The 26,592-nt window shown below is 39.7% G+C and overlaps 1 protein-coding gene across 3 annotated transcripts in view; it reads left to right on the top strand.

Annotated features, from left to right (window-relative positions):
* Nucleotides 1-26,592, top strand: part of zfpm2a (zinc finger protein, FOG family member 2a) — a 950,399-nt gene that overhangs the window by 642,015 nt on the left and 281,792 nt on the right. For all 3 annotated transcript variants that reach the window (XM_087986350.1, XM_043688413.2, XM_043688412.2), the window contains one exon: nucleotides 8,720-8,841. In XM_087986350.1, the coding sequence (XP_087842476.1) occupies nucleotides 8,720-8,841 (122 nt within the window). The remainder of the gene's footprint in view (nucleotides 1-8,719; nucleotides 8,842-26,592) is intronic.

Genomic DNA, 26,592 nt, shown 5'->3' with positions numbered 1-26,592 from the left:
GTTCTTCTACAACCCTATGTTATTGGAAAATCGCACTTTAGAAAGAGCACTTAAAGTGTTGACAATGTTAAAGCCAACACACGTTTTAAAAGTTCACGCTTTACAAAGAGAGTCCCCATTCTGTCAATTGCGTTGTAGCGAATTCACATTAACAAAACGCATGTTAGAACAGAATGACCTGTATTTTCAAAACTTAAGCAAACAAGAATGAAGCTAAGACGAATAATGATAATGTGTTTAGCCCACTTCATTAACACAGTTGCAAGACAGAACCTGAATAGACAGAACTAGATCAACAGCCTACTCAGAAATTGTATCAGGAACATTACGTAGGCATTATTATTTAAATGACAACATGTTAATGAAGATATGGAGACCATCTCAAATAGCATCCAATGAGGAATGGGCAATAGTTCATGAAGAGGTAGGTCCATCTGAGTATCATAACAAAGGTTTATGAATGGCTCATGAAATTTTAATGGCAAGTCACTTGGGGATGAGGAAAATATAGGGCTAAAATACTAATGCATTTTCATTGGTCAGGATTACATATGGTTGCAGTTAAATTTGATTAGAAATGCCATACTTGTCAGTAGTGGAAAAGTCCCAATCATCAATTACACCTTTGTCCTTAACCCTGATACCAGCTTTAGAAGAAACCTTTGGGTTATTAGGAATTTTGTTTGAGTTTCCATTGGGACCACCATCTTAAACCAGGAATGGGAGTCAGTACTTTTTGCTCATTCTGGACATTTAATCTAGGTTATGTGAACCAATGTCTTTGTGAAAAATTATGTTTAACATGTGAGTGAAAAAGTCAATCCATTTTTATTTAACAGCACATGGATTAATCTAAAACTGAATTCCAAACAGGTCACATTTCAAATTTAATGGCACAGATGTTTAAACAAGTAATGAATAGTTTGGAAATAAAACAATAGAATATTATATTATATTTTCTTCCAGACATCTAACAATTTAAACTTACAAAGGTTGTTGCAGAATCAGAGGCTGTGTCACTAACTATATTCAACGCTGAGATAGACAGATTTTAATCAGGAAGAAATGCAAGTGTTATGCCAGATAGACAGGAAACTAGAGTAGACAATTAGCAGATCAGCCATTATCTTGTTTAATGGCAGAACATATCTGATGGTCCAAATGGCCTACTTCTCTTCCTACATTTTATCATCATAGATTCTACAATATTTTGAAGTCCACATAATCAATAATACTGTCGAGACTGTTAATTGTCCAGATCAAAATTCTTTAGGTTTTGTTAGCAAAACGCTATAAGTATTTGAGACTGTTTCATTGGGATTTAATACCACAATGACATAGTTTGAAATCTTTCATCTTGCAAGCAAAGTAAATTTTGAAATGGGGATGCTTTATCAAGAGTAAATATGGAAAACAAATATCAATATCAAAATGGAGATGTAGAATATGATTTTTATTGAAAATGATTAATGTAAATATATTATTACCAAGTATGTAAAATAGAAGAAGCAACGAGAAAATTGTTATAGAAAATGAAAATATTTTTTAAGGTTATCTTTTGTTCTGAGGAAGCTGTGATAAAGATTCACATTATAATGTTATTTGGAGATAGTATTTGAAAGTAGAAGTAAATGAGTTTTTGATTTTCGGTTCTGTGAAGGTGACGTTTTTTAAGGTCAAAAATTCATTTTGTTTATTAATGGGTCAAAATAGCATTTCCAAGAAATCATGTGACTTAAACTGAATGACAATGATAGTGTTTACTATGTTAAGTTTTTAGGACATGGACAAAAAGAGGTCAGAGACCAAGAGCAATTCAGAAGAAAAGATTCATATCAGCAGATATGTTCTTTAACATCTTTAACGTCAAAGTAACTAAAAAAAGCTTTTACCTTTGAGTTAATGGAGAAAGGCCAATGAATTAGTCTTTGTCAGTCAATCATGGTGGAAATAGAAATAATAATTTCTAGAGTTACTGAAAGAAAATGCTTGCAACGTCTTCAGTTTTAAATATTGGAGATGGGGTTAAATATCTGTAAAAGATATTGCTGAGAAATAGGATTGAATCTTTCTTTTTTGTTACTTATAATAAGCACTTTCCAAATTTCCTTATATATATAGCTAATTTTCTTTTGTTTTGTCGTCTTGTGTTCTTTTGTTAAAAGTACGTTGACAAAAGTACAAGTTTCTCATGAATATCTTCAGTGACTGACATCATCATAACAAAATTGCAAAACTAAAATGTGTGAACATATGAAGTTTTACTCTGGGATCTGACTTGTCCAGTAATACCACCAACTAGGATCTTAATATTCCACTCTTGATATCTTGATATATCTGGTCCTGCTCTATGACTGCCCTCTCCTTGTAATCTCATTGTTACAGATCCTATTCTTATCTTGAAATCATGCTGTCATGTAGCCCTGCTTTCTCCTTGAAATCTTGCTGATGTATGTCCCTCTCTGTTCTTCTTGAAATCAGTTCATTTTCAAATGTTTAAGTTCTCTCCTGGAAATCTTACTGTTTTCAGGTCTTATCTCGTTTTCCCCAAAATCTCACTGTAAACTGATCCATTGTCCTTAAGATATTGCTGTAACGCTTTTTCATTGAAATTTCGCAGTTAGCTGCCTTGAAATCTTGCTGTTTGTAGTCCCTCTCCACTCTCCTTGAAATCTTACTATTATCTGGTCTTGCTCTCCTTGAAATTTTGCTGTTATCTGCCTCTGGTATTGCCTTGAATTCTTGCTGTTATCTGCTCCCTCTCCACTCTCCTTGAAACCTTGCTGTTATCTGGCCCTGCTCCGCTCTGCTTGAAATCATTTCCCTGTTGTGTAGCCCTGTCTCTTCCATTGAAGTTTTGCTGTGAACTGGCACCCCTTTTGACGTGATACCTTACAATTTTCTGGTTTGGCTTCCCTTTCAACTTGAAACCTTACCATTTTATGGTCTGACTGTGTCCTCGTAACCTGCTCTTGTCTATTCATGCTATCGCCTTCATATTTTACTGTTATTGGGCGCCTCTCTGCTCTTCTCACAAACTCTGTTACCTGTCTCTTCTTTCCTGAAAATCATCTCTCCGTTATGTTGTCTCACTCTTACCATAGAATTGAACTTATTCTGCATGGCACTGGTCATTGGCTGTCTAACATTAGTTTGAACTAACTGAGAGTCCAGGAGTTGCGGTGAGGTGACCACTTCCTTCACTCACCAAGAAACATAAAATCCAGCCTTACACTAGACTTGGGTACTGATTATAGAACAGCTTTTCACTTAGCTGTACTTGTACCTGCAGGCCAAAGCTTTATTCAAAGCCAAGTTTTGAGTTAGACTGAACCTCTGTCCATTAACTGTACCATAACCTGTCTTTTACCTAAAACAAATAATATTTCTCTACTGTTCTGTTTAATGCTGTAGTTAAAGTAATAGGTCATCTTATCTTCATTGTAACTTGTTGCAATTCAATTTTGGTAATAATTCTGCTATATGTACAAGTCAGGAGACACTTTTGCTGAGGACTGATATTTTCCTTGGCCCTACTCTGACTTTGATACTGGAAATCCAGCAGAAGTCAAGTTTATCCATGTGATACATTTCAACCAACTGTCCAATGAAGTGACTGTAACACAGAAGGTGGAACTCCAGAGGATTATCTGTGCAAGTGAAGTGATAGCTGGATATTTACATGTGTGCATATGATTGTCACTATATGTCCCTTTGCACACATGCGAGGAAAAATATGGCGATATAGATCCCATTTTTTCTGATACTGTATGGTCCAATAACATTTAAAAACATTTTCCAATGTCCTCTGGATAAAGGGACTAGCCGTTTCCACATAGTGATTGGCAACAGCACACAGACCATTTAGGTTTGATGCCCATCAACTTTAATGCCAAACTGACAACAATGCTGTCATTTTCTAAATCCATTCTGTACTATATATTAACCTTGCATAACTGAACAAGATGGTTTGAAGGTCAACAGCCCCATCCAGCCCCAAAATGATAATTACCTACATTTTTTCAATATCCCTGCATAAATAAAGACGCTTATTTGATGGATTATTTATTATGACTTCAATCTTCCATGCTTTTGGAACTTTCCAATACTTGGTGAAAGTTTGAGTGAAAGTTCTGCTTGGTATGGAGGTTTTTTATGTACGTTTAAAAAGCTGTTGCTGACAAAGTTGCTTCCAGATATTGAGCATGATTTGGAGAAGAAAGTAATGCTGCACTGGTCAGGGCAGCTGCTTGGACAGGGTGTCTAAGATGGCTATTTCAAAAAAGCAGTACAGTTTGTAGGACGTAGAACAGCACAGCGCAGGAACAGTTCCTTCAATTCACATGTCTGCACTGACCATGATGCCATTGTAAATTAATCCCAAGCCTGCACATTGTCCATATCCCTCTATTTCCTACTTGTTCATATGTCTGCCGAAATGCCTCTAAAATAATGCTATTGCATCTTCCATCAATCTTCTACCATCTGGAGCTTCTACCACCTCCACTAGCAGCACGTTCCAGCCACCTACCTCCCTCTGTTTAAAAAAACTTGTCTCACACATCTACCTTCGACATTTCACTTATCACCTTAAATCTATGCCCCTGAGTATTTGACATTTCCACCCTGGGAAAAAGACTCCAACTATCCATGATCCACATGATTTTATTTACTTCTAACAGGTTGCCCAACTCTCTCTGCTGCTCTAACAAGAACAATCCAAGTTGTCCAACCTCTCCCTATTACTCATGCACCCCAATCCCAGACAACACCGTGGAAAACCTTTTTAGCACTCTTTCCAAAGCCTTCACATCCTTCCTATTACATGCCATCCAGAACTGTGCAAAATGCTCCAAATGTGGTCTCAGTAAAATTTTATATAGCTGCAACATGATGTGCCTGCTTTATATTCAGTGCCTTGACTGATGCAGTGAAGTATGTCGTAAGCCATTTTTATCATCTATCCACTTGTGTTGCCAATTTTCAGGAAGATATGGGCTTGCACTCGTGATCTCTCTACATATCAATGTTCCTAAATATCCTGCCATTTACTATATATTTTTCTCTTGCATTTGACCTGCCAAATGTATCACTTCACACTTTTCTGGAATAAATTCTATCTGACATTTCTCTGCCCAACTTTCCAACTAATCTGTATCCTGCTGTATCCATTGACAATTTTTCTCACTATAGAACATAAAACTGTACGGCACAGGAATGGGTCCTTCAGCCCACGATGTTGTGCCAAACATGACGTCAAATTAAACTAATCCCTTCTGCCTGCACTTGGTCCATATACCCTCCATTTCTTGCATATTCTTGTGCTTATCTGGAGGTATGTTAAATGCCACTATCATATCTGTATCCACCAACAACCCTGGCATCATATTCCAGACTCCTATCACGCTGTGTAAAAAGCATGCTCCTCACATCTCCTTTGAATCTTTCCACTGTCATACTAAATGCAAGCCCCTAGTTTTATATATTTCAACTCTGGGGAAAAAAGATTCTGACCATCAACCCTAACTATGCATCTCATAATTTAATAGACTTCTATCAGGTCTCCCCTCAACCTCTACCACTCCAGAGAAAATAACCTGAGTTTTTCTAGCCACTCCTTATAGCTCATTCCCTCTAATCCTGACAGCATCTTGGTAAACCTCTTCAGCATTCTCTCCAAAGCCTCCACATTTTCCTGTAATGTGGCGACCAGATTTGAATACTGATGTGAGACTCATCAGTCTATAGTTTCCTGTATTATTCCTAATTCACTTCTTGAACAGAGGAGCATTAGCTACTTGCCAGTCCTTTTGAGACCTGTTCAGTGGCTAATAAGGATACACAGATCTTGATTAAAGTCCCATCAGTTTCCTCTTCTCAATAACCTGGAGTCAATACCACTGGAGAAAGTGAGGACTGCAGATGCTGGAGATCAGAGCTGAAAATGTGTTGCTGGAAAAGCGCAGCAGGTCAGGCAGCATCCAAGGACATATCCACCTTCAAGAGACTCAACATCACTTCTTTCTTGATCTCAAAATGGCCAAGCATATTAGCATGCTCCAAACAAATATCCCTATCCTCTATATCCTTCTTCAGGCTGAGTACTGACTCAAAGTATTCATTTAGGATCTCATCCATGTCCTCTGCCTCCAAACACATGTCCCCTATGTTATCGTACCTTCTCTCGAGTTATCCTCTTGATTTTAATGTATGTATAGAATGTCTTGGGATTCCCTTTAACCCTACTTGCCAAAATATTTCATGGCCCCTTCTTGCTCTCGTAATTCCATGCTTGAGTTACTTCTTGTTTTCTTTATATTCCTCACTAGCGACAACTTTACCAATTTTCATATTGTTTGCAAATTTACTAATCATACCACCTAGACTTTGATGGCTTAGTCTTGATCCTTGTTCATACGTCTGGAATACGCTGCCGAGAAGGGTGGTGAAGGCAGGTTCAACTAAGATATTCAAAAGTGAATTGGATAGCTATTTAAACTGAGAGAATGTGCAGAACTAAAAGGAAAAGTCATGAATTTGGCACTAAGTCAAAACAGAGTACAAATTTGAAAGAGATTGTCGGTAGGTGGGTCATGAGACAGTATAACGAATTGAATGTTGGAGCAGTCGGTAGAATATGGTATTTGAAAATTAAGATGAACTCATTCATCTGAGAATTTCCACATGTTCTTGTAGTGATACCTCTGTCATTAAACTCCACTGGTAGTTGTTCCTGTTGCATTTTGATTATGTGCTTGAGAACTTCATTGCCACTCTGCAGATGGAGGATGTCATCTCTTTCGTTAAAACCTGCAATGCTTTGTCTGAAATTTGCACTCACATGTTCAGACATTCTCAGAGATTCAAGGTTGATATTTGAAAATCTCCTGTGCTATCTCTTACAATCAAACTACAATTTGCCTTTAAGCAGCATCAACTATTCATGATCATGAGTGCCAAACCCCCACTACCTCCCACCCCTGCCCTCAGCTCTTGATATCTGTAGGTATGTAAGAATAGATTTGTATAGGTATTTTGTGTGTGCATCTCTATGAAAGCATGCAGATGTATGCACATGTTGTATACCTGAAGATATATTGTTACCTGTCCAACACTAGAATTTTGTGTTAGGTTCTCTTACTTCAGGCACCTGTTTCCCTGCTGACTTGAAGGAAAGGAATGAGCATTTATCAATCCAAGGCATCTGCTTTTCTGGCACTCATCCCTACTGATAGTGCAGTAGAATGACACATTTTTTTCAATATCAACTTCAAGGTCAGGTGTACCATACGCACATAAAATGTAATCTGGAACATTCATTATGCTGGTCCAGCAAGTAATACCACAATCTCAGTCACCACGGAGACTGTCTCCCTCTTCAATAATTCCATTACACCAACCTCCAGCCTGCTACAGTTGTATCTTTTGGATTTTCCCAGTACAACTGCCCAATTACAGTTTCTGCTGTACTGCAGGCAGTTTTATTCTGTTGAGATATGGAATGAGACTGACTAATGTCACTTCACTTTTAATGTGCTAATACAGTTGAAAAGAATCCTACAACAATGAGTGTTAGTAAAGGACTACTTTAAAGTTGTGGAATGCTATGATTACACTATGTTCAGTGTAGTCAGTACAGAAAAATCTGGCAAAAAAAAACTCAGTAGAGAATCCTGTTCAAATTTTCATGATTAATTTAAGCAGATAGAAAATCTGTTCTGATGAAGGGTCACTGGATTTGAACCGTTAACTTTATCTTTCTCTCTGTCAGATCTATTCAGTTTTTCTAGCACTTTCTGGCTTTGTATGTTTTAGATCTTCAACATCCACAATTTTTTTTGCATTAAAAAATCAGTTTGCTATATTTGGGTGAAAGAGTGAAAAGGAGCAATATAAACCAAGGGCACGCTGTTAAAGTAGGTGTAGGAAGATTGATCTGGGGTTTCACATGTAAATATATGAGGGCAACAGGATAAATTGATAAAGTTACAAAAAAAGCGTGTGGAATCATTAGTTTTATAGATAGTGACAAAGTACAGCAGCAAAGAGGTTATTCCAAACCTTTTCAAATCATTGGTTGGGCATTAGCTGCTGCATTGAGTCCAGTCGTAGGCAATATAATTTGACAAGAATTCCCAGACCTTGACAAGGGTACGATAGAGATTTACTATAATACTGAGGATGAGGAATTTTGTTATGTAGAGACACAAGAAAAGCTGAGGTTGTTCTCTTGAGGGCAGAGAAGATTAAAGGAAGATTTATCAAGGATGTTCAAAATTATGAAGAAGTTTTATAGAATAAGTAAGCAGAAACTGTTTCCATGGCAGGAGAGTTTGTCACAAGAGGACATAAAGTTAAGCCAATTTAGCAAATTCAATTGGAGAAGAGATTTTTTTTTCACCTCGAGTTCCTTTCCATCTGTAATCCTGTTAAAAAACAACCCAAGGCCAATGCATGAGGGAAATAAAACTTCCTTTCTAATCCTGAATCAATTGAAAAAAAATCCAGAAGATATCATTAACCACTTTCCAGGATTACTAGGAAAGTTAAATGTTTGTACAGTGGAGATTGGAAGCAAAGTCAGCAACATTGAAGTAAAGCAAAATACTTAGTGCTGGAAATACTTAGCAGGTCACCCAGAATCTGCAAAGTGACTGGAGTTATGATACTGGTTACCATGTGTCCTGCTGTAACAATAATTCATTCTTTTTCATTCCAGGTGAGCTTGAGATATTCCAGAAAAATGGAGAGAGAAGAATTCGCAGTCGGCAACAAATACCTGGTGGTACAACCTGGGGACCTTTCAACGGCAGCATAGGAGTAACTGACAACAGTTCATTGGTATGCCACTTTTAAGTTGTACAGAGATTAACTGAGCTAGTTCCCTGAACATAGGACATAGAACATCACAGCGCAGTACAGGCCCTGCGGCCCTTGATGTTGTGCCGACCTGTGAAACCAATCTGAAGCCTATCTATCCTACACTATTCGATTTTCATCCATATGTCAATCCAATGACCATTTAAATGCCCTTAAAGTTGGCGAGTCTACTACTGTTGCAGGCAGTCCATTCAACACCCCTACCACACTCTGAGTAAAGAAACTACCTCTGACATCTGTCCTACATCTATCATCCCTCAATTTAAAGCTATGTCCCCTCGTGCTTGCCATCACCATCCAAGAAAAAGGTTCTCACTATCCACCCTATCTAGTCCTCTGATCATCTTGTATGCCTCTACTAAGTCACCTCTTAACCTTCTTCTCTCTAACAAAAACAGCCTCAAGTCCCTCTGCCTTTTCTCATAAGACCTTCCCTCCATACCAGGCAACATCCTAGTAAATCTCTTCTGACCCCTTTCCAAAGCTTCCCCATCCTTCCTATAATGTGGTGACCAGAACTATATGCAATCATCCACGTGCAGCCATTTCAGAGCCTTGTACAGCTGCAACATGACCTCATGGCTCCGAAACTCAATCCCTCTACCAATAAAAGCTAATACACTGTATGCCTTCTTAACAACCCTATCAATCTGGGTGGCAACTTTCAAGGATCTATGTCCATGGACACTGAAGTGTCTCTGTTCATCTACACTACCAAAAATCTTACCATTAGCTCAGTACTCTTTATTCCTGTTGCTCCTTCCAAAGTGAATCACCTCACACTTTTCTGCATTAAACTCCATTTATCACCTCTCAGCCCAGCTCTGCAGCTTATCTAAGTCCCTCTGTAATGCACAACATCCTTTGGCACTATCCAAACTTACCAACTTTAGTGTCATCCGCAAATTTACTAACCCATCCTTCTAGGCCCTCTTCCAGGTCATTTATAAAAAGGACAAACACCAGTGGCCCCAAAACAGATCCTTGCAGTACACAACTGAACTCCAGGATGAATATTTCCCATCAATCACCACCCTCTGTCTTCTTGCAGCTAGCCAATTTCTGATCCAAACCACTAAATCACCCTCAATCCCTCCGTATTTTGTGCAATACCCAACCGTGTGGAACATTATCAAAACACCTTATGAAATCCATACACACCACATCAACTCCTTTACCCTCATCCTATTTGGTCATCTTCTCAAAAAACCTAATAAGGTTTGTGAGGCATGACCTTCCCCTCACAAAACTGTTAACTATCCCTACTCAACTTATTCCTTTCTAGATGATTGTAAATCCTGTCTCTTATAACTTTTTCCAACACTTTACCCACAACCGAAATAAGGCTCAGTGGTCTATAATTACCAGGGTTGTCTCTACTCCCCTTTTTGAACAAGGGGAGAACATTTGCTCTCGTCCAGTCCTCTGGCACAATTCCTGTAAACAATGACAGCATAAATGGCCAAATCCAATGTGACCTCGTCCCTTGTTAGCTTTTCTATATACTATGTCAGGAAACCATCCTGCACGCACTGGACAAAAACTGACCCATCTAAAGTACTCAAAGTGTAGGATTTCCAGTCAATATTTGGAAAGTTAAAGTCCCCATAACAACTACCCTGTCACTCTTACTCCTATCCAGAATTATCTTTGCTATCCTTTCCTCTACACCTCTGGAACTATTCAGAGGCCTATAGAAAACTCCCAAAAAGGTGACCACTCCTTTCCTGTCTCTAACCTCAGCCCATACTACCTCAGTAGATGAGTCCTCAAACTTCCTTTCTACCACCGTAATACTGACCTTGATTAGCAATGCTACATCTCCCCCTCTTGTTCCATCTTCTCTGTTCTTACTGAAACATCTAAATCCTGGAACGTGCAACAACCATTCCTCTCCCTGCTCTATTCATGTCTCTGAAATGGCCACAACATCGAAATCTTACGTATCAACCCATGCTGAACTCGCACAAGGCCAGCCTTTGTAAATATCTTGTATTTATTGTTCCATTGACTTCGACAAAATGCTTACCAGTTATTACCTGTATATGAAATGATTGTAAACTGACAAATTTTGCAATGACAACTTTTATTCATTTTAATTCTCAGCACAATTTAATTGTTAAGAGTGTAAATAGGCTAATTTATTGTTGTTGCATCTGCGCATATATGCCGAGAGATAATACACGCTCCCAACCTGACATCATTGTCAGTGACTCTGGATAAGACTTCATCCTTTGAGGAACATCTGAAGATCAAAACCAGAAATAACTGACTCAAAATACTTGCTGGACTGACCACAACATTCTGTACCTCTGCACTTTCTCTATCAGACTCACATTGCACAATACTGTGCAAAAAACCATACTGTGCACCTATCTGGCAAAAATCATTAAACACGCCATGTTGACACTCAGTTGAACGAAACAATTAGTAAACATTATAATTAGAACCCTCTGTTCAATAGCCCTTCTAGTCTGTTACCTATCTGCCAGTCATCTCATAATTCCACTGCCATGCCAAGATGGTGTGGTGTGATGTTGGTACTTTTGGAGTGACAACTATTAGAGTAGCAGTGGCACAGGAGCACAAGGATAAACAAGGGCAAAAGAAAAATAGGCAGTAAAAATATACGGAACAATGATTAATTAGTGTTTGTATGCAATATGGCACGGTTGGATTTCTAAATTAGTAGTTTGGATGCTTGTTTTGTTATGTCTTTCATTTTAGTATTATGTCCACTCCATCCAGGATGTATAGTAACGAAAGAAAAATAATGGAGACTGGAGGACAAGGGTTGTGTTTCCCAGTTAGATAAGTCAATCACAGATAGTTTGACTATAAAGGGGCTGTGTTGTTTGTCTCCTCATTTACAACAGCAGTCTTCCTTTTCATTCTCCTCCACCTACTCAATCCATCATTATTAAGTTGGTGACAAAGATAGTACCGTTATGTTAACAGGGTTGTGCAAGTTGCAGTGAAACATCAATGATCTTGAAATGTGCTCTGTTTGAGTTCTTTGTAATTCCACTATAGGGGTCTTTGTTGTGGAAGTGTTGTTTCAGCACCCCAGTGGTCTGCTGTTCCAAATTTCACATGATATTATGACATTCATTACATACCTGCTGCCCAGTTGTGCATGTGTTGCCTACTGGGGTCACGTGCCTGTCATCAATATGATGTAGTTTGTTATGATGGATCAAATGCAAGTGGCACAATAAACTGCTACAGAATGAAGGTATCATGACTGATACCAGAATACCAGTTATTGGCCTGCACAGTATTCTAGTCAAAACGTCTGGCACTGGAAAAGCACAGCAGGTCAGGCAGCATTTGAGGAGCAGAAGAGTCAACATTTTAGGCAAAAGCCTTCCTGATGAAGGGCTTATGCCTGAAATATTGACTCTCCGACTCCTTGGATGCTGCCTGACCTGCTGTGCTTTTCCAGCGCCACACTTTTTGACTCTGATCTCCAGCATCTGGAGTCCTCACTTTCTCCTGCACAACATTCTACGTATGGTCACTCAGCAACTAGACATTCTGATAGTCTGATCACTTTCCATTATAATATATCTCAGTATTGACATGCTGCACCCAACAAGCAATGGTATCTTACATTATTATCAACTATCTGGCATGAGAGAATGAATGTATTCGGGTCTCCTGCAATCAGCCACAACAACTCACCTTATTTATGAACAGCTTGAATGATGGGATAGAAAGTAACATATCTAAATTTGTGGATGATACAAAAGAAGGTGACATTCTACAGCATTTAAATGGATGTGTATATTAGAGTTACAAGATTATGTAAATGAGTAAAACTGTGACAGATTTCAATGTTGACAAACATGAGGTCATCCAATTTGGACCTTAAAGATACAGAACCAGATATTTTCAAAATCGTAAAAAGCTAGAAACATTCAAAGTTCAAATAGGTTTGGTGGTATCGGTACATGATGCTTTAAAATGCCATGAACAGGAAAGAAAATAACCAAAAAAGCTAATGGAATGTGGATTTTCATATTAAGAAAAATATAATACAAAGCTCTACTTACTCAAGCACTCAGTTTCTGACAGATCACCTTAGGAAGGATATATCTGCCTTGAAGGGAGTGTTGGTTTCCCAGAATGATACCAAACTCAAAGATTATATGATTCAGGAGAGGCTACGCAAACTGGGTTTATATTGTCTGGTTTTAGAAGGTTAAGGATTAATTTGGTTGAAGTTTTCAATCTCATGAAGAGAACAGATTGATTAGAAATCAATCATTTCTACAGGCTAAGGACCCTAGGGGTCATAGTCGAAACATTATGTGAAATATTTCAGAAACGAAATTACGAAACATTTTAACTTGCAAAAATTGTTAAAAAGAATGTTTGGAGCTATCTTCCTAAAACTGCAATTGATTTTGATCAGTTCATTGTCTCCAAAAACTTAAAGGGATATGAGGGAAAGGCACATATATGGAGGTTTGACACAGAAGAAGCATGATTATCGTGAATGGTTGAGAAGCCTTGATTGGTAAATACTCAGCTGCATTTCCAATGGTTCTAGCTATTGTCTAGATTCTGAATTGTTACCACAATGTATTGATTTTATGTTGGGCTATGAGAATAGTGGATTGACTGAACTTGGGAGCATTAATCATATGCAATGTCTCTTATTGTGTTACCTGACCTTATGGTTGTTAGCACTATGTGTTATGTGAAATCAAGATAGCCAGTACTGCTCATTGTCTGAACTCTAGACAATGAAACATGGCATCTAGGCTGAATTGTGAAGCAGGGTTCAGTTGGACCCCATTGTCCCTGGGTCCATGGTTGTAAAGTCATGGCTGGATGGGACGGTGGGTGGGCAATTGTCACTGTGACAGCCGTGCTGCAGTGGGTTAACCCCATGAGGAGTATTAATTCGGCTGAGGCAGGCCTATTATCTACCTTGGGAAGATGTTCCATCTCCAAGTGCAGCCAGCGAAACAGATAGCCAGCAGATGTCCATGTGGCGACTTTTGCATTTGCATCTGTATCTAGACATTGAAGAATCTCCTTCAACCCTACAAATCTCTGAGGCATCTGCATTCCCTCCAATTCCGACCTTTAGAGCATCTTGGATTTTATCCAAGGCACTGCATCAGTGACTAGATATCAACTGCCTAGACCCTCCTCCATGTCTCGACATCGCATTTCTCCTTTCCAACATTTCTTAAAACCTACTTATTTGAGCAGCATTTTTTAATGTGCATTAATATCTCCAACAGTGGGACTTGCAGTTTGTTATTTATTTTATACTATTCCTGTGAAACGCGGTGAAATGTTTATTATATCAAAGACACTATGTAAATTGTTACCATTCCAGCACATCCTTTCTGCACCCTTTCCAAGGCCATGCCACTCTTAAAGCTCAAACTTGAACACGGTGAAATCCTTATAAAGTGTTATAAAGATTTTGCATAATTTCCTTGTTTTATTACTCTCATCCTCCAGAAATACAGCGAATGACCCCCTACATATTTTTTAATAACTTCCTCAACTTGCACCACCATTTTAAAACAATGTGGAAAAGTACACCCCTATCCACCATCTCTTTTAAAACTGGACCTTTTAATTTTTTTATGATTCTCAATCGGCCTCCTAAAATGCACCATTTCACATGTCTGCTCTTTCCCCTTCCTTCCCAATGAGGATGTATTTTGCCACTGCAACATGCAGACTGACCTTAAGAATTGCACCTTGCCTATGAAAGGAATGGAGCAATAGGCTAGCAAAAAGTACCATAGACGCTGTAAAATAGCAGTACAATGCTGGAAAACATGTAAAAAGACAGCTAACATATGTTGAGAAAAAAACTGAGTTAATATTTCAGATCATTGGTCTTTCATCAGGAGTCGAGCTTCAGCGCTGTCCTGAATCCAAGGCTCTGTTTTTCACAGCGCCAATGATACCCAAACTGCTAAGCATTTTCCATGCTTTTGTGTTCGTGTAATTTACTCAGGTGCAGGCTTAAGACCCTATAATCACCTTAAACATTAAGGACAATGAAGTGAGGTATGGTTAGTAAGTTTGCAGATGACAACAATATTGGTGGCGCAGTGGACAACAAAAAAGGTTATCTCAGGGTGCAATGGAACCTTGATCATATAGGTCTATGGGCCAAGGAGTGGCAGATGGAGTTTAGATTAGATTACTTCAGTCCCAACAAGTCCACACAGATCCTCCAAAGAGCAACCCACCCAGACCCATTCTCCTATACCTAACACTACGGGCAATTTAGCATGGCCAATTCACCTAACTTGCACAAAAGCATGGAAAATGCTTAGCAGTTTGGGCGGCACGGTGGCACAGTGGTTAGCACTGCTGCCTCACAGCGCTAGAGACCCGGGTTCAATTCCCGCCTCAGGCGACTGACTGTGTGGAGTTTGCACATTCTCCCCGTGTCTGCGTGGGTTTCCTCCGGGTGCTCCGGTTTCCTCCCACAGTCCAAAGATGTGCAGGTCAGGTGAATTGGCCATGCTAAATTGCCCGTAGTGTTAGGTAAGGGGTAAATGTAGGGGTATGGGTGGGTTGCGCTTCGGCGGGGCGGTGTGGACTTGTTGGGCCGAAGGGCCTGTTTCCACACTGTAAGTAATCTAATCTAATCTAATCTTTGGACTGTGGGAGGACACCGGAGCAGCCAGCGGAAACCCACACAGACACAGGGAGAATGTGCAAACTCCACACAGACAGTTGCCTGACACGGGAATTGAACCCAGCTCTCTGCTGCTGTGAGGCAGCAGTGCTAACCACTGTGCCACCATGATAAATGTGAAGTGCTGCATTTTGGAAAAGCAAGTCAAAGCAGGACATATACACTTAATGAAAAGATCCTGGGGAGTGTTGCTGAACAAAGAGACCTTGGAGTACTGATTCATAGTCCCTTTAAAATAGATAGAACAGTGAAGAAGGCATTTAGTACACTTGCCTTTATTGGTCAGTGCATTGAGTACAGTAGTTTGCAGGTCATGTTACGGCTGTACAGAATATTGGTTAGGCTACTTTTGAATACTGCAATCAATTCTGGTCTCCCTATAGGAAAGATAGTGCAAAACTTGAAAGGGTTCAGAAAATATTTACAAGAATTGGAGGTTCTGAACTATAGAGACTGAATAGACTGGAGCTCTTTTCCTTGGAGCATCGGAGGCTGATTGGTGACCTTATAGATGTTTATAAAATTATGAAGGGCAAGGATAGAGATGGGAAGTCCAAAACTAGAGGGCATAGGTTTAAGGTGAGAGGGGAAAGATTTAAGAGGAACCGAAGGACAACTTTTTCATGTAGAGGGTAGTGCATCTATGGAATGAGCTGCCAGAGTAAGTGGTAGAAGCTGGTACAATTACAGCATTTAAAAGACATATGGAATGGTCCATGACTAGCAAGAGTTTAGAGGAATATGGAACAAATGCTGGCAAATGGGACTAGATTAATATAGGAAAACTGATCAGCTTGAATGAGTTGGACTAAAGAGTCTGTTTCCATGCTGCACAGCTCTATGACTCGTAAGTTTGGTCACTTAGCATCTAGATTTTTGATGCTTTAAGTGACATTTTGCATTCAAAATGACATCAGCAGAGCATGTGCACACTTCTGGTTCTATCCATGCTGGACAGCATCTTTTCTCTTTTTATTCATTCATGGGGTGTAAGCATCACTGGTTGGCCAGCATTGATTACCCATCCCTAGTTGCCCTTGAGAAGATGGTGGTGAGCTACCTTCTTGAATCTTTGTAGTCCACCTGCTGTTGGGTTTACCTCCATTCCAGAAGGTGAAAGTGAGCACAGTAGATGCTAGAGATTAAAGTCAAGAGTATGGTGCTAGAAAAACATCGCAGGTCAGGCAGAATCCAAGGAGCAAGAAAATTGACATTTCAAGCAAAAGCCCTTCATCAGGAGCCATCTTGATGAAGGGCTTTTGCCTGAATTGTTTGTTTCCTGCTCCTTGGATGCTGCCTGACCTCCTGTGCTTTTCCAGCACCACACTCTTGACTACACTCCAGAATTTTGACCCAGCAAAGGAACAGCAATATATTTCCAAGTCAGATGGTGAGTAGCTTGGAGGGGAACTTGTTATTCCCATATATCAGCTGTCCTTGACCTTCTAGATGGAAGTGGTTGTGGATCTGGAAGGTACTGTCTTGGGATCTTTGGTGAATTTCTGCAGTGAATTTTGTAGATAATACCCATTAGCAAGCAACAATTTGATTTCAGATAGTCAACATGGTTTCATCAAGGGCAGGCTGTGTCTCACAAACCTCATTGAGTGTTTTGAGAAGGTGACTAAGCATGTAGATGAGGGTAGGGCAGTTGACGTGGTATACAAGGACTTCAATAAAGCCTTTGATAAGGTCCCACATGGTAGGCTGATGGAGAAAATGCAGAGGCATGGAATTGGGGGTGATTTAGCAGTTTGGATTAGAAACAAGCTTTCTGAAAGAAGGCAGCGAATGGTGGTTTATGGAAAATATTCAGCCTGGAGTCCAGTTACTAGTGGTGCGCTACAAGGATCTGCTGTTGGGACCACTGCTGTTTGTCATTTTTATAAATGACTTAGACGCAGGCATAGGGGGATGGGTTAGTAAATTTGCAGATGACACTAAAGTCGGTGGAGTAGTGGACAGTTTGGAAGAATGTTACAGGTTGCAGCAGGACTTGGATAAAGTGCAGAATTGTGCTGAGATGTGGCAAATGGAATTCAATGCAGCTAAATGTGAGGTGATGCACTTTGGGAAGAATAACAGGAAGGCAGAGTTGGGTCAATGGAAAGATTCTTGGTAGTGTGCATGTGCAGAGGGATCTTGGAGTCCATGTGCATAGATCCCTGAAAGTTGCCATCCAGGTTGATAACGCTGTTAAGAAGGCATACGGTGTGTTAGGTTTCATTGGTAGAGGGATTGAGTTCCGGAACCGCAATATCATGCTGCAACTATACAAAACGCTGGTGCGGCCACACTTAGAATATTGTGTACAGTTCTGGTCGCCATATTTCGGGAAGGATGTTGAAGCATTGGAAAAGGTGCAGAGGAGATTTACCAGGATGTTGCCTGGCCTGGAGGGATGGTCTTATGAGGAAAGGCTAAGAGGCTTGGGTCTGTTCTAATTGGAAAGAAGAAGGCTAAGGGGAGATTTGATAGAGACATACAAGACGATCAGAGGATTAGATAGGGTAGACAGTGAAAGATGTTTTCCTAGGATGTTGACGTCAGCTTGTATGAGAATGCATAACTACAAATTGAGGGGTGATAGATTTAAGACAGATGTCAGAGGCCAGGTTTTTACATAGAGTGTGGTAAGGGCATGGAATGCCCTACCTGCTAATGTAGTCAATTCAGCCGCATTAGGGAAATTTAAACAATCCTTAGATAAGCACATAGATGATTTTGGGATGGTCTAGAAGGACAAGCTGAGAATAGTTCACAAGTTGGCGCAACATTGAGGGCAGAAGTGCCTGTTCTGCACTGTATTGTTCTATGTTCTAAGATGGGAGGGGAGAGGTCAAAGCGCTATCAACAGGAAGACACTCACTCAGGTTGTTCAAGAGACAATTCCTCTCTACATTTGCAATGAACAGTGTATCAATTGTGTAAAATCCCATGGGGTTGCATAAACCAAAATAAATCACCAAATTACCCCCAAATAAAAAAAATTAATAAAGATTTCCTTTTGTAACTCTCACTCTAATACAAATCAAAACCAATTAAGTTTAAATTAACAGGCAAGAAACAGTCAGTATGAACAATACAATAAACATAAAATAGTAGCTACAGCAAAAAATATTGCACAGTTAGTTGACAGGCCACTCTACATGTGTGACCCCAATTTCATACACAAAGCATTCCAAGCTCAGAAGAGTACCTTGCTGAAGTTCTGTTCAGGCTCTGCTTGTTTCTCTTGAGCTAAAAAACAGAAGCGTACTTAGATCCCTTGGAAAATAGGATCCCAATTACTTTCTTTGTGTAATAGCAGATAACAAAATGGGACATCACCTGCTAGAGAGATATCACCTGCTCCAATCTGGAAGGAGCTTAATGAATAAAGGTTCATAACCCACAAAAATCTTCGCTGCCAATGGTAATGCTGTCACTACGTTGCTGCATTCACTTGCAACTGTCATCTGCTCACCTATCAGCCTTACCTCCACACTTATTGCCCTGGGTCTCATTAAAACTACATTTTTCTCACCTCAAGGTAATGCCTTTGCAAGCCTAGTAATCTGCGAACAACTTGCCAGAATATCACTACAACTTGTGATCACCAGTATCTATAACTCTGATGACAACAGTCTGAACTAGTTGGGCAGCAAGCTAAGCTTTGCAAAAAACTCTATACAAAGTTGGTGCTATACTCTTCTATGCTCCTAGGCATTGAGCCTGCATTTCATTGTACATGCCCATCAACCTCATTTGACTCATCAGACTAATGAATTCTTAATTTAAATCTTTTGCAATAGAGCCTATGTGCAACCTTACTCTCCAGTGCCCTGCCTCTTTTTTTGCCCTTATTTATTCCTCTGGTTGTGAACATTTATGCCCAATGTTTCAGCACATGCGCATCATCTCTAAATTATTGTCTACAGTACCAGCAGTATCTGAGTTGGCATCTGTGAATAGGAGAGTGATTGATGATGTTTCTTTAGCACTGTCCTCTTGTTCTAGTACAACTGCCCATCAAGATTTCAGTGCTTGAGTATCTCAAAGTAGAAAGATGCAAGAGTGGGGTTGCAGAGACAGTTGGGGAGTAACTAAAGATACACGCTTACATCATGATGTATATACAAATGTTAAAATAGTAGCAGACAGAAACCATTCAGTTCTTCAAGTCTGCTTGCATTCAATATGATCATAGCTGTTCTGTTTATATTTAAGTATCTACCTTAATAACCCTTGATTCCCTTGCCTAACAAGAATCTATTCATCTCGGTCTTAAAATTTTGCAATGAACCACCTCTACCCTTTCTGAAGCAAAGGGTTCCAAAGTCGCATAAAGCTCAGAGAGACAGAATTTGTCCTCATCCCTGTCATGAAAGGGGAGCTCCTAATTTTAAAATAGTGCCCCTAAAAAAAAACTCTGTTTGCAAGTTCTGGACTGACAGACTAGAGGAAACATCCAGTCTCAGAAAATTATGAAGCTCACTTTCTGCCATGTTGGGAGTCATTTCCCACAAAAAATAATTTTCCTAACAACATCCATCTCAAACCATAATTTACCTCCCCTATAATACAGACATATTAATCTGCAACTCCCAGCTCAGGCGTAAAGTCACTTATTGGTCTGCTTAGATCAGGTTGTATGCTGCAATCAGTTATATTAGCAGTCATTGCAAAGTTTCTGCGCTGTCTTTGCTACCTGTTTTAACAAGCGTGCAGTTAATGTCTGCATTAAAGTAAGGGATAAGTGTTTTGGTCATTTCTAGCCTGTTATCTCTTCAAAGTACAAGGGCTGAAAGGATGTTATGTTAGTTGCAAATTCAACTCTAATTGACATTTAGTATGACATATTTCATAAACCGGAGGGAATATTGTGTGATAAGAAAACCCTTACTCCCTGCTCTTCAGTTAATATACAAAACACATGGCACCATGCTATATTAATGCAGTATGAAGAAGCTGCCACCAAATTTTTAATCACTTTAGAGTATGCACACATATTATTCCTTGAATTAAACTAGTATAGCAGTGGAAAAATAGCCCAAGAATCATTGGTCTGTTCACCTTTTTAGAATATAACATTACCATAACATGACCTTAATGTAGCCACTTTTACAAAAGGGAAAGTGAGGTCTGCAGATGCTGGAGATCAGAGTTGAGAGTGCGTTGCTGGAAAAGCACATCGGGGCAGGCAGCATCCAAGGAGCAGGAAAATCGATGTTTCGGGACGGAGCCCTTCATCAGTGGATTTTCCTACTCCTCGGATGCTGCCTGACCTGCTGTGCTTTTCGAGCAACACACTCCCGACTTTTGCAAAGGAGCATGGGAATAGGAATAAGCCATTCGTCCTGTCAATTCTATCCTACCATTCATTATGATCATGGCCAACTGAACACATCAATGCCTTTTCCCATCCCATTAAACATACTCAAAGATTGAGCTTTCACAGCCTTCTATGGTAAAGAATTCCAAAGGTTCACAGCCCTCCAAGTAAAAATAAGGTCTCATCTTGGACCTAAGTGTCAAGCCCCTTATTCTTGAATTGTGCATCCTGGTTCTAAACTCCCTAACTGGGAGAAACATCTTACCTGCATCCACCCTGTCTATCCCTTTAAACATTTTGTAAGTTTCATTGAAATCATCTCTCATTCTTCCAATCTTGATAATGTATATACAGTACTCAATGTATAATGCTGGGTTTCATTATTAAATGATAATGGAATTGGAATACAGAGTTCAGATATTTGCTGCACAATGTGATAATTGCTCCTTAAGTGACCAGAGCTAGCAGCTACACTGAGGCAGATAATATGGCATAATTGAATGACAAATTCTAATGGAAAATACAGTAATTGCCAAAGAGCAGAGAATGGAACTAACTGGACAAGTTACTCCAGAACTGGCATTGGCACAAAAGGCTACACACTTCCTGTGTAGTAAGAATCTGTGGTTTGATAGATAACCATGGTACAAAGTTGTCACAACAGCAAGTAAAGTTTTTTGGATAGGAAGTATTTGCGTAATTCAAGATTTTTAAAAAATAGTTAGCTGAGTTAGTTTTCAGATGGTTAGGCCTCTTCACCCAATGTTTATTGCCAACACAAAACTTTCATGCCACCATACGTTCAAAGCTATCGCAGAATACATTTGTTTGTCTGCAGCACAAACATATCAGGAAATTATTTTAAAAACATACTGCAGATGCCAGAAACCTGAAATTAGAAAGCAAAATGCTTGAAAAACTCTGCAGGTCAGGGAGCATCAGTGGAGAATTAATATTTCCAGTTGAGTGACTTTTCATCAGAACTGCTCCAGTGGGAACAGATTTCCTCTCTGCTATTGCTTCTTGGCTCCCAAACTCTGCCTGAATGTCTTACAGGTTCTCCTATAACCTCTGGTATTTAACGTTTGCATTGGTAATTTAGATAAAGGCAAGAATGGAATTAGTAGTTGTATTAAATTTGGTAGTGCTATCACATCCATCTTAGAATGTGGATTACAGAACTGTATGCAATACCCTAGCTGTAGCCCAAACATTATCTTATATAATTCTAACATATCCTCCCTGCTCTTAAACTCCATGACTCATCTAATATAGACAAATATTCCATAGGCCTTCTTAACCACTTTATCCATCTGTCCTAAGCCTTAAGGGACTGGTGTATATGTACACTAAGGTCCTTCTGATCCTTGCTGCTTCCCAGTGTTCCACCATTAGTCATATATTCCTTTGCCTTGTTTGTCATTCCCAAATGCTTCACCTGACATTTATCCAGATTGATTTCCACTGATCAGCCTGTTTGATCAACCTGTTTGCATGCTCATGTAGTCTAAGACTACCTTCCTTACTATTTATCACCCCATAAATTTCTGTATCATCTGTGAACTTCTGATCAATCCTTCTACATTCAAGTTGACATCATTGATGTAAACCACGCTGTGGTCCTATGGGACCCCAAATATATTCAATGATGACTCAGAGATGCATTGTAACAGCACAGTGTTCCACATACAAGATGCACTTCAGAAATTCTCCAAAGCTCCTAAAACAGCATCTTCCAAAACCATGCCCATTACCATATAAAAGGACAAGGACAGCACCTGTAGGTTCCCCTTAAAGCCACACATCATCCTGACTTAAAAGTATGTTGCTGTTCCTTCAATGTTGCTGGATCGAAATCCTAACACCTCCTTCGTAACAACACTGTGGGTGAGCCACCCCATCACACAGTGCAGCAGTTCAAGAAAGCATTTCACCAGAACTTCCTCAAGGGCAAATAGGCATAGACAATAAATGTTGGTCTAGTCAGTGATGTCCACATCTTTGGCCAAAAAAATCCAAAAGCCTCTGGAGTGGAGAATTCCAAAGATTCATAATCCTTGGAGTGAATAAACTGTTCCTCATCACAGTTTTGTATGATTGATCCTTAACCTTACTCACATTGTAGAAACAAACTCTGAACATCTATTTTATCCTTCACATTTTTTATGTTTACATGAGACCACCTCTCATTCTTTTAAACTGTAGGGAATATAAATTTACCCAGCTCGTCAACTTCAAATCATCAGGGACCTTGTTTTAGCACATTTAATCAAACTATATCCTTCCTTAATAAAAGAGACCAAAATTCCACTTAATTATCCAATGTGTGGTCTCAGCAAAGTTCATTAATTGTAACCCTAAATCTTTATTTTTGGATTCTAATCCCTTTTCATTGAACCCAACCTGAATTTGCTTTCTTAATTGCTTGCTGTGCATGTACGTTATACATTTGTATTCCATATGCAAATACAGACAAGTTTCTCTGAACAACACATTCAGAAGTTTCATGCCTTTCAAATGTTATGCTTATTGTTCTTATGAAAAACAAATTGAATAGCCTCACAAGTCCTCATTATATAGGGTAGTAAGGTAGCAGAGGTCTCCCTTGATTCTAGGTGCCAGCATGGACTGGGTCAGAAAGACTGATATTTTGAATGTTTTACTTTTTTTATAATTTATTCTTAGGACATATAATTCTAGATTATTTATTTCTTTACTTTTCTAATTTCTTTTGTTCCCTAAGAATTTGAACTGAAGTGTCTGTACCTAGGTACCTTTGTATCGAAGATGGCGCTGTAATGCAGTCACTGTAAAATTTTCACTGTACTCACTTCAGTATATGTGACAATAAAGCTAATTCAATTCAATTCAATTCAATTAATTAAATTCAATCGTCCCTCACATCTCAACATAACACTTCCTCATATTGTCTGGACCTCTCCATCTTGTTCGCCACCATTATCAATCCTTTGCCTTTTGTTCTACGATACTTGTGGTCTATTAGATGATAAGACATAACAGCAGAAGTAGCCCATTCAGCCCATTGAGTCTGCTCCTCTATTCAATGAGATCATGGCTGACCTGATAACCCTCAAATATGCTTTTCGGCCATTTCCATGCAACCTTGCCTTCCCTTACTGATTAAAATATGCTTATCTCAGTTTTGAATAAGCTTAATGACCCAGCCTCAACAGCCCACCGTTGTAAAGAATTCCACAGTTTCAGAACCCGGGGAGAGAAGACATTTCTCCTCGTGACCCCTTATTCTGAGATTATGAACCTTTTTGTATCTACCCTGTCATGTTCAATGAACCTAAACTGCACATTTTTGGACTATGGGAGAAAACCCATGCAGACATGGGGAGACCATGTAATCTCCACACACACATCACCTAAGGCTGGAATCATACCCAAGTCCCTGGGATTGTGAGGGAGCAATACTAACCACTGAGTCACCATGTCATCCCCAGATTTCCTTCCACGTCCAAATATGTGCAGGTTAAATGAACATTCCAAATGAAGAGCTTATGCTCGAAACGTCAAATCTCTTGCTCCTCGGATGCTGCCAGACTGGCTGTGCTTTTCCAGCACCACACTTTTTAACTGGGGTCTGAGTCTGGGTGATATGCTCTTCAGAGAGTTGGTGCGGACTCATGGGCTGAATGGCCTCTTTTCACACTTTCGACATTCTATGATTCATCTTAGTATTAACTGTGCAGTATCTTATTTATAAACAGTACCTCAGCTCTAGATTACCTCGCAAGAAAACATTGGACTGAATTTCCCCACAATTTAGCTAAATATCACTTCTAGACAGTTTCCTGGAAAACTTGTTTCTGTGGATCCTAGCCAGCTTTCTTTACAAGTTTATGATGCTCACCTTATTAAATATGCATGATACCTCCATATCACTGACTCTGCGCAATCTTGACCCCACCTGTGGCAGAAGTGCTTGCTTATGCCAGAATCCCACCCAGTGTTCACATACCATGTTTAAACCTAAACTGTCCAACAGGTCAAACACTGTGAGCCTGAATAGCCATTCCCAGTTCCACTGAGCAGGGCTGTCTAAAGGATATGGCCAGGAGTGGCAGGCTGCTTCCTCAGTTGTCAGGAAAGGACCAAGAGATCCTGCTGGAAAGAGTGCCAGAGAGGATTGCCCTTTTTCCTCAGAACCATCAAAGGACACTATAACCCCAGATCCTGATCCAAAGTTGCCACCTGAGTTTTTGTGCTGTCCATAGTTTGGAGGAACGCCCAGCTGCTCAAGAAGAAGATTAATGAACTATTGCACTCCACAAGACTTAGGATCACTAGCTCCTCCCTGATACATCACATTCACTCTGTTTCTGCCACTCGACCACCTTTAATCAAGGCTCATGCTCACCCATTCTTACTATTGCATGCAGCACCCCATAGCATCAGCTAGTAATATGCAAATGCACAGACAAACCAGGAGCAGTAAGCAGTTTTGTTGGAGGCACTTGGGATACCAGATTGAATTTTGAAGGAGTCCTTAACATCAAGGCCATATATGATGGTGTGTGGCACTAAGGAGCCCTAGCAAGACAGGAGTTAATGGGAACTGGAAGAAAATTTCCATTGGTTAGAATCATACCTGACACAAGGGAAAAGCTTATGGTGTTTGGAGATCAGTCATCGCAGTTCCAGGACATCTCTGCAGGAATCCTCAGACTAGTGTCCCAGGCGTACACTTTTGCAGTTGCTTTTTCAATTACTTTTCTCCATCATAATGTCAGCTGTGGGCATTTTCATCAATGATGACACAATGTTCAGCACTATTTGTAACTCTTCAGATGTTGAATTAATCCATCTTCATATGCAAGCAAAACCTGGAAAATATCTGAGCTTAACCTGTTAAGTGGCAAGTAACATCATAACACACAAATCAGACAATAATCATTTCCAATAAGAGAATTTAACAATTGACATTGAATGTCCTTACCATTGCTGAATGCCCCACTATCAATTCCTGGGTGTTACTTTTGAACTGATTATCAGAAGCTGAACTGGAGCAGGATATAAATAATGTAACAAAAATACCAGGGCATGGGCTAGAAATTCTGTGGTGAGTAATTCTCCTCCAGATTCCCCAAAGCCTGTCCACCACATATAAGGCATAACCCAAGAGTGTGATGGAATATTCCCCATTTGCCTGGATGGGTGCAGCACCAACATACTTTGAAGTTTGACATCGTGTAAACCAAGAGATAATACTGGATAAACTCAGCAGATCTGGCAACATCTATGGAAAGAGAAACAGAGGTAATATTTCAAGATGGATACAGTTTCTTCAGAACTTCAGGAAGAGTCATACTGGATTCGAAACATTAACTCTTTTTGTCTCACCACAGATGCTGTCATGCCTACCGTGATTCTCCATTGTTTTAATTTCATATTTCCATCATCTGCGGTATTTTGCTTTTATTACCATGCAAACCAAAACATAACAGCCCACTTGGCACTAAATCCTCCAGCTTCTGCATTTCCTTCCTCCAGTACTAACATACAATAGCAGAAGGCGGTTGGTTAGCTGAGTTGGTTCTATGGATGGTTTACGATGCAGAGTGATACCAGCAGTGTGATTTCAATTCCTGTACTGACTGAGATTACCATGAAGGACTCTTCTTCTCAACCTCATTCCTCACCTGAGGTATGGTGACACTCATGTTAAGCCACAACCTGTTGTTTC

Source organism: Chiloscyllium plagiosum, unplaced genomic scaffold, assembly GCF_037043375.1.
Source record: "Chiloscyllium plagiosum isolate Xiang-an unplaced genomic scaffold, Cpla_swu_hap1 HiC_scaffold_4, whole genome shotgun sequence".
NCBI lineage: Eukaryota > Metazoa > Chordata > Chondrichthyes > Orectolobiformes > Hemiscylliidae > Chiloscyllium > Chiloscyllium plagiosum.
The sequence above is the reverse complement of the archived record's forward strand: the minus strand, read 5'-3'. Positions and strand labels throughout refer to the sequence as shown.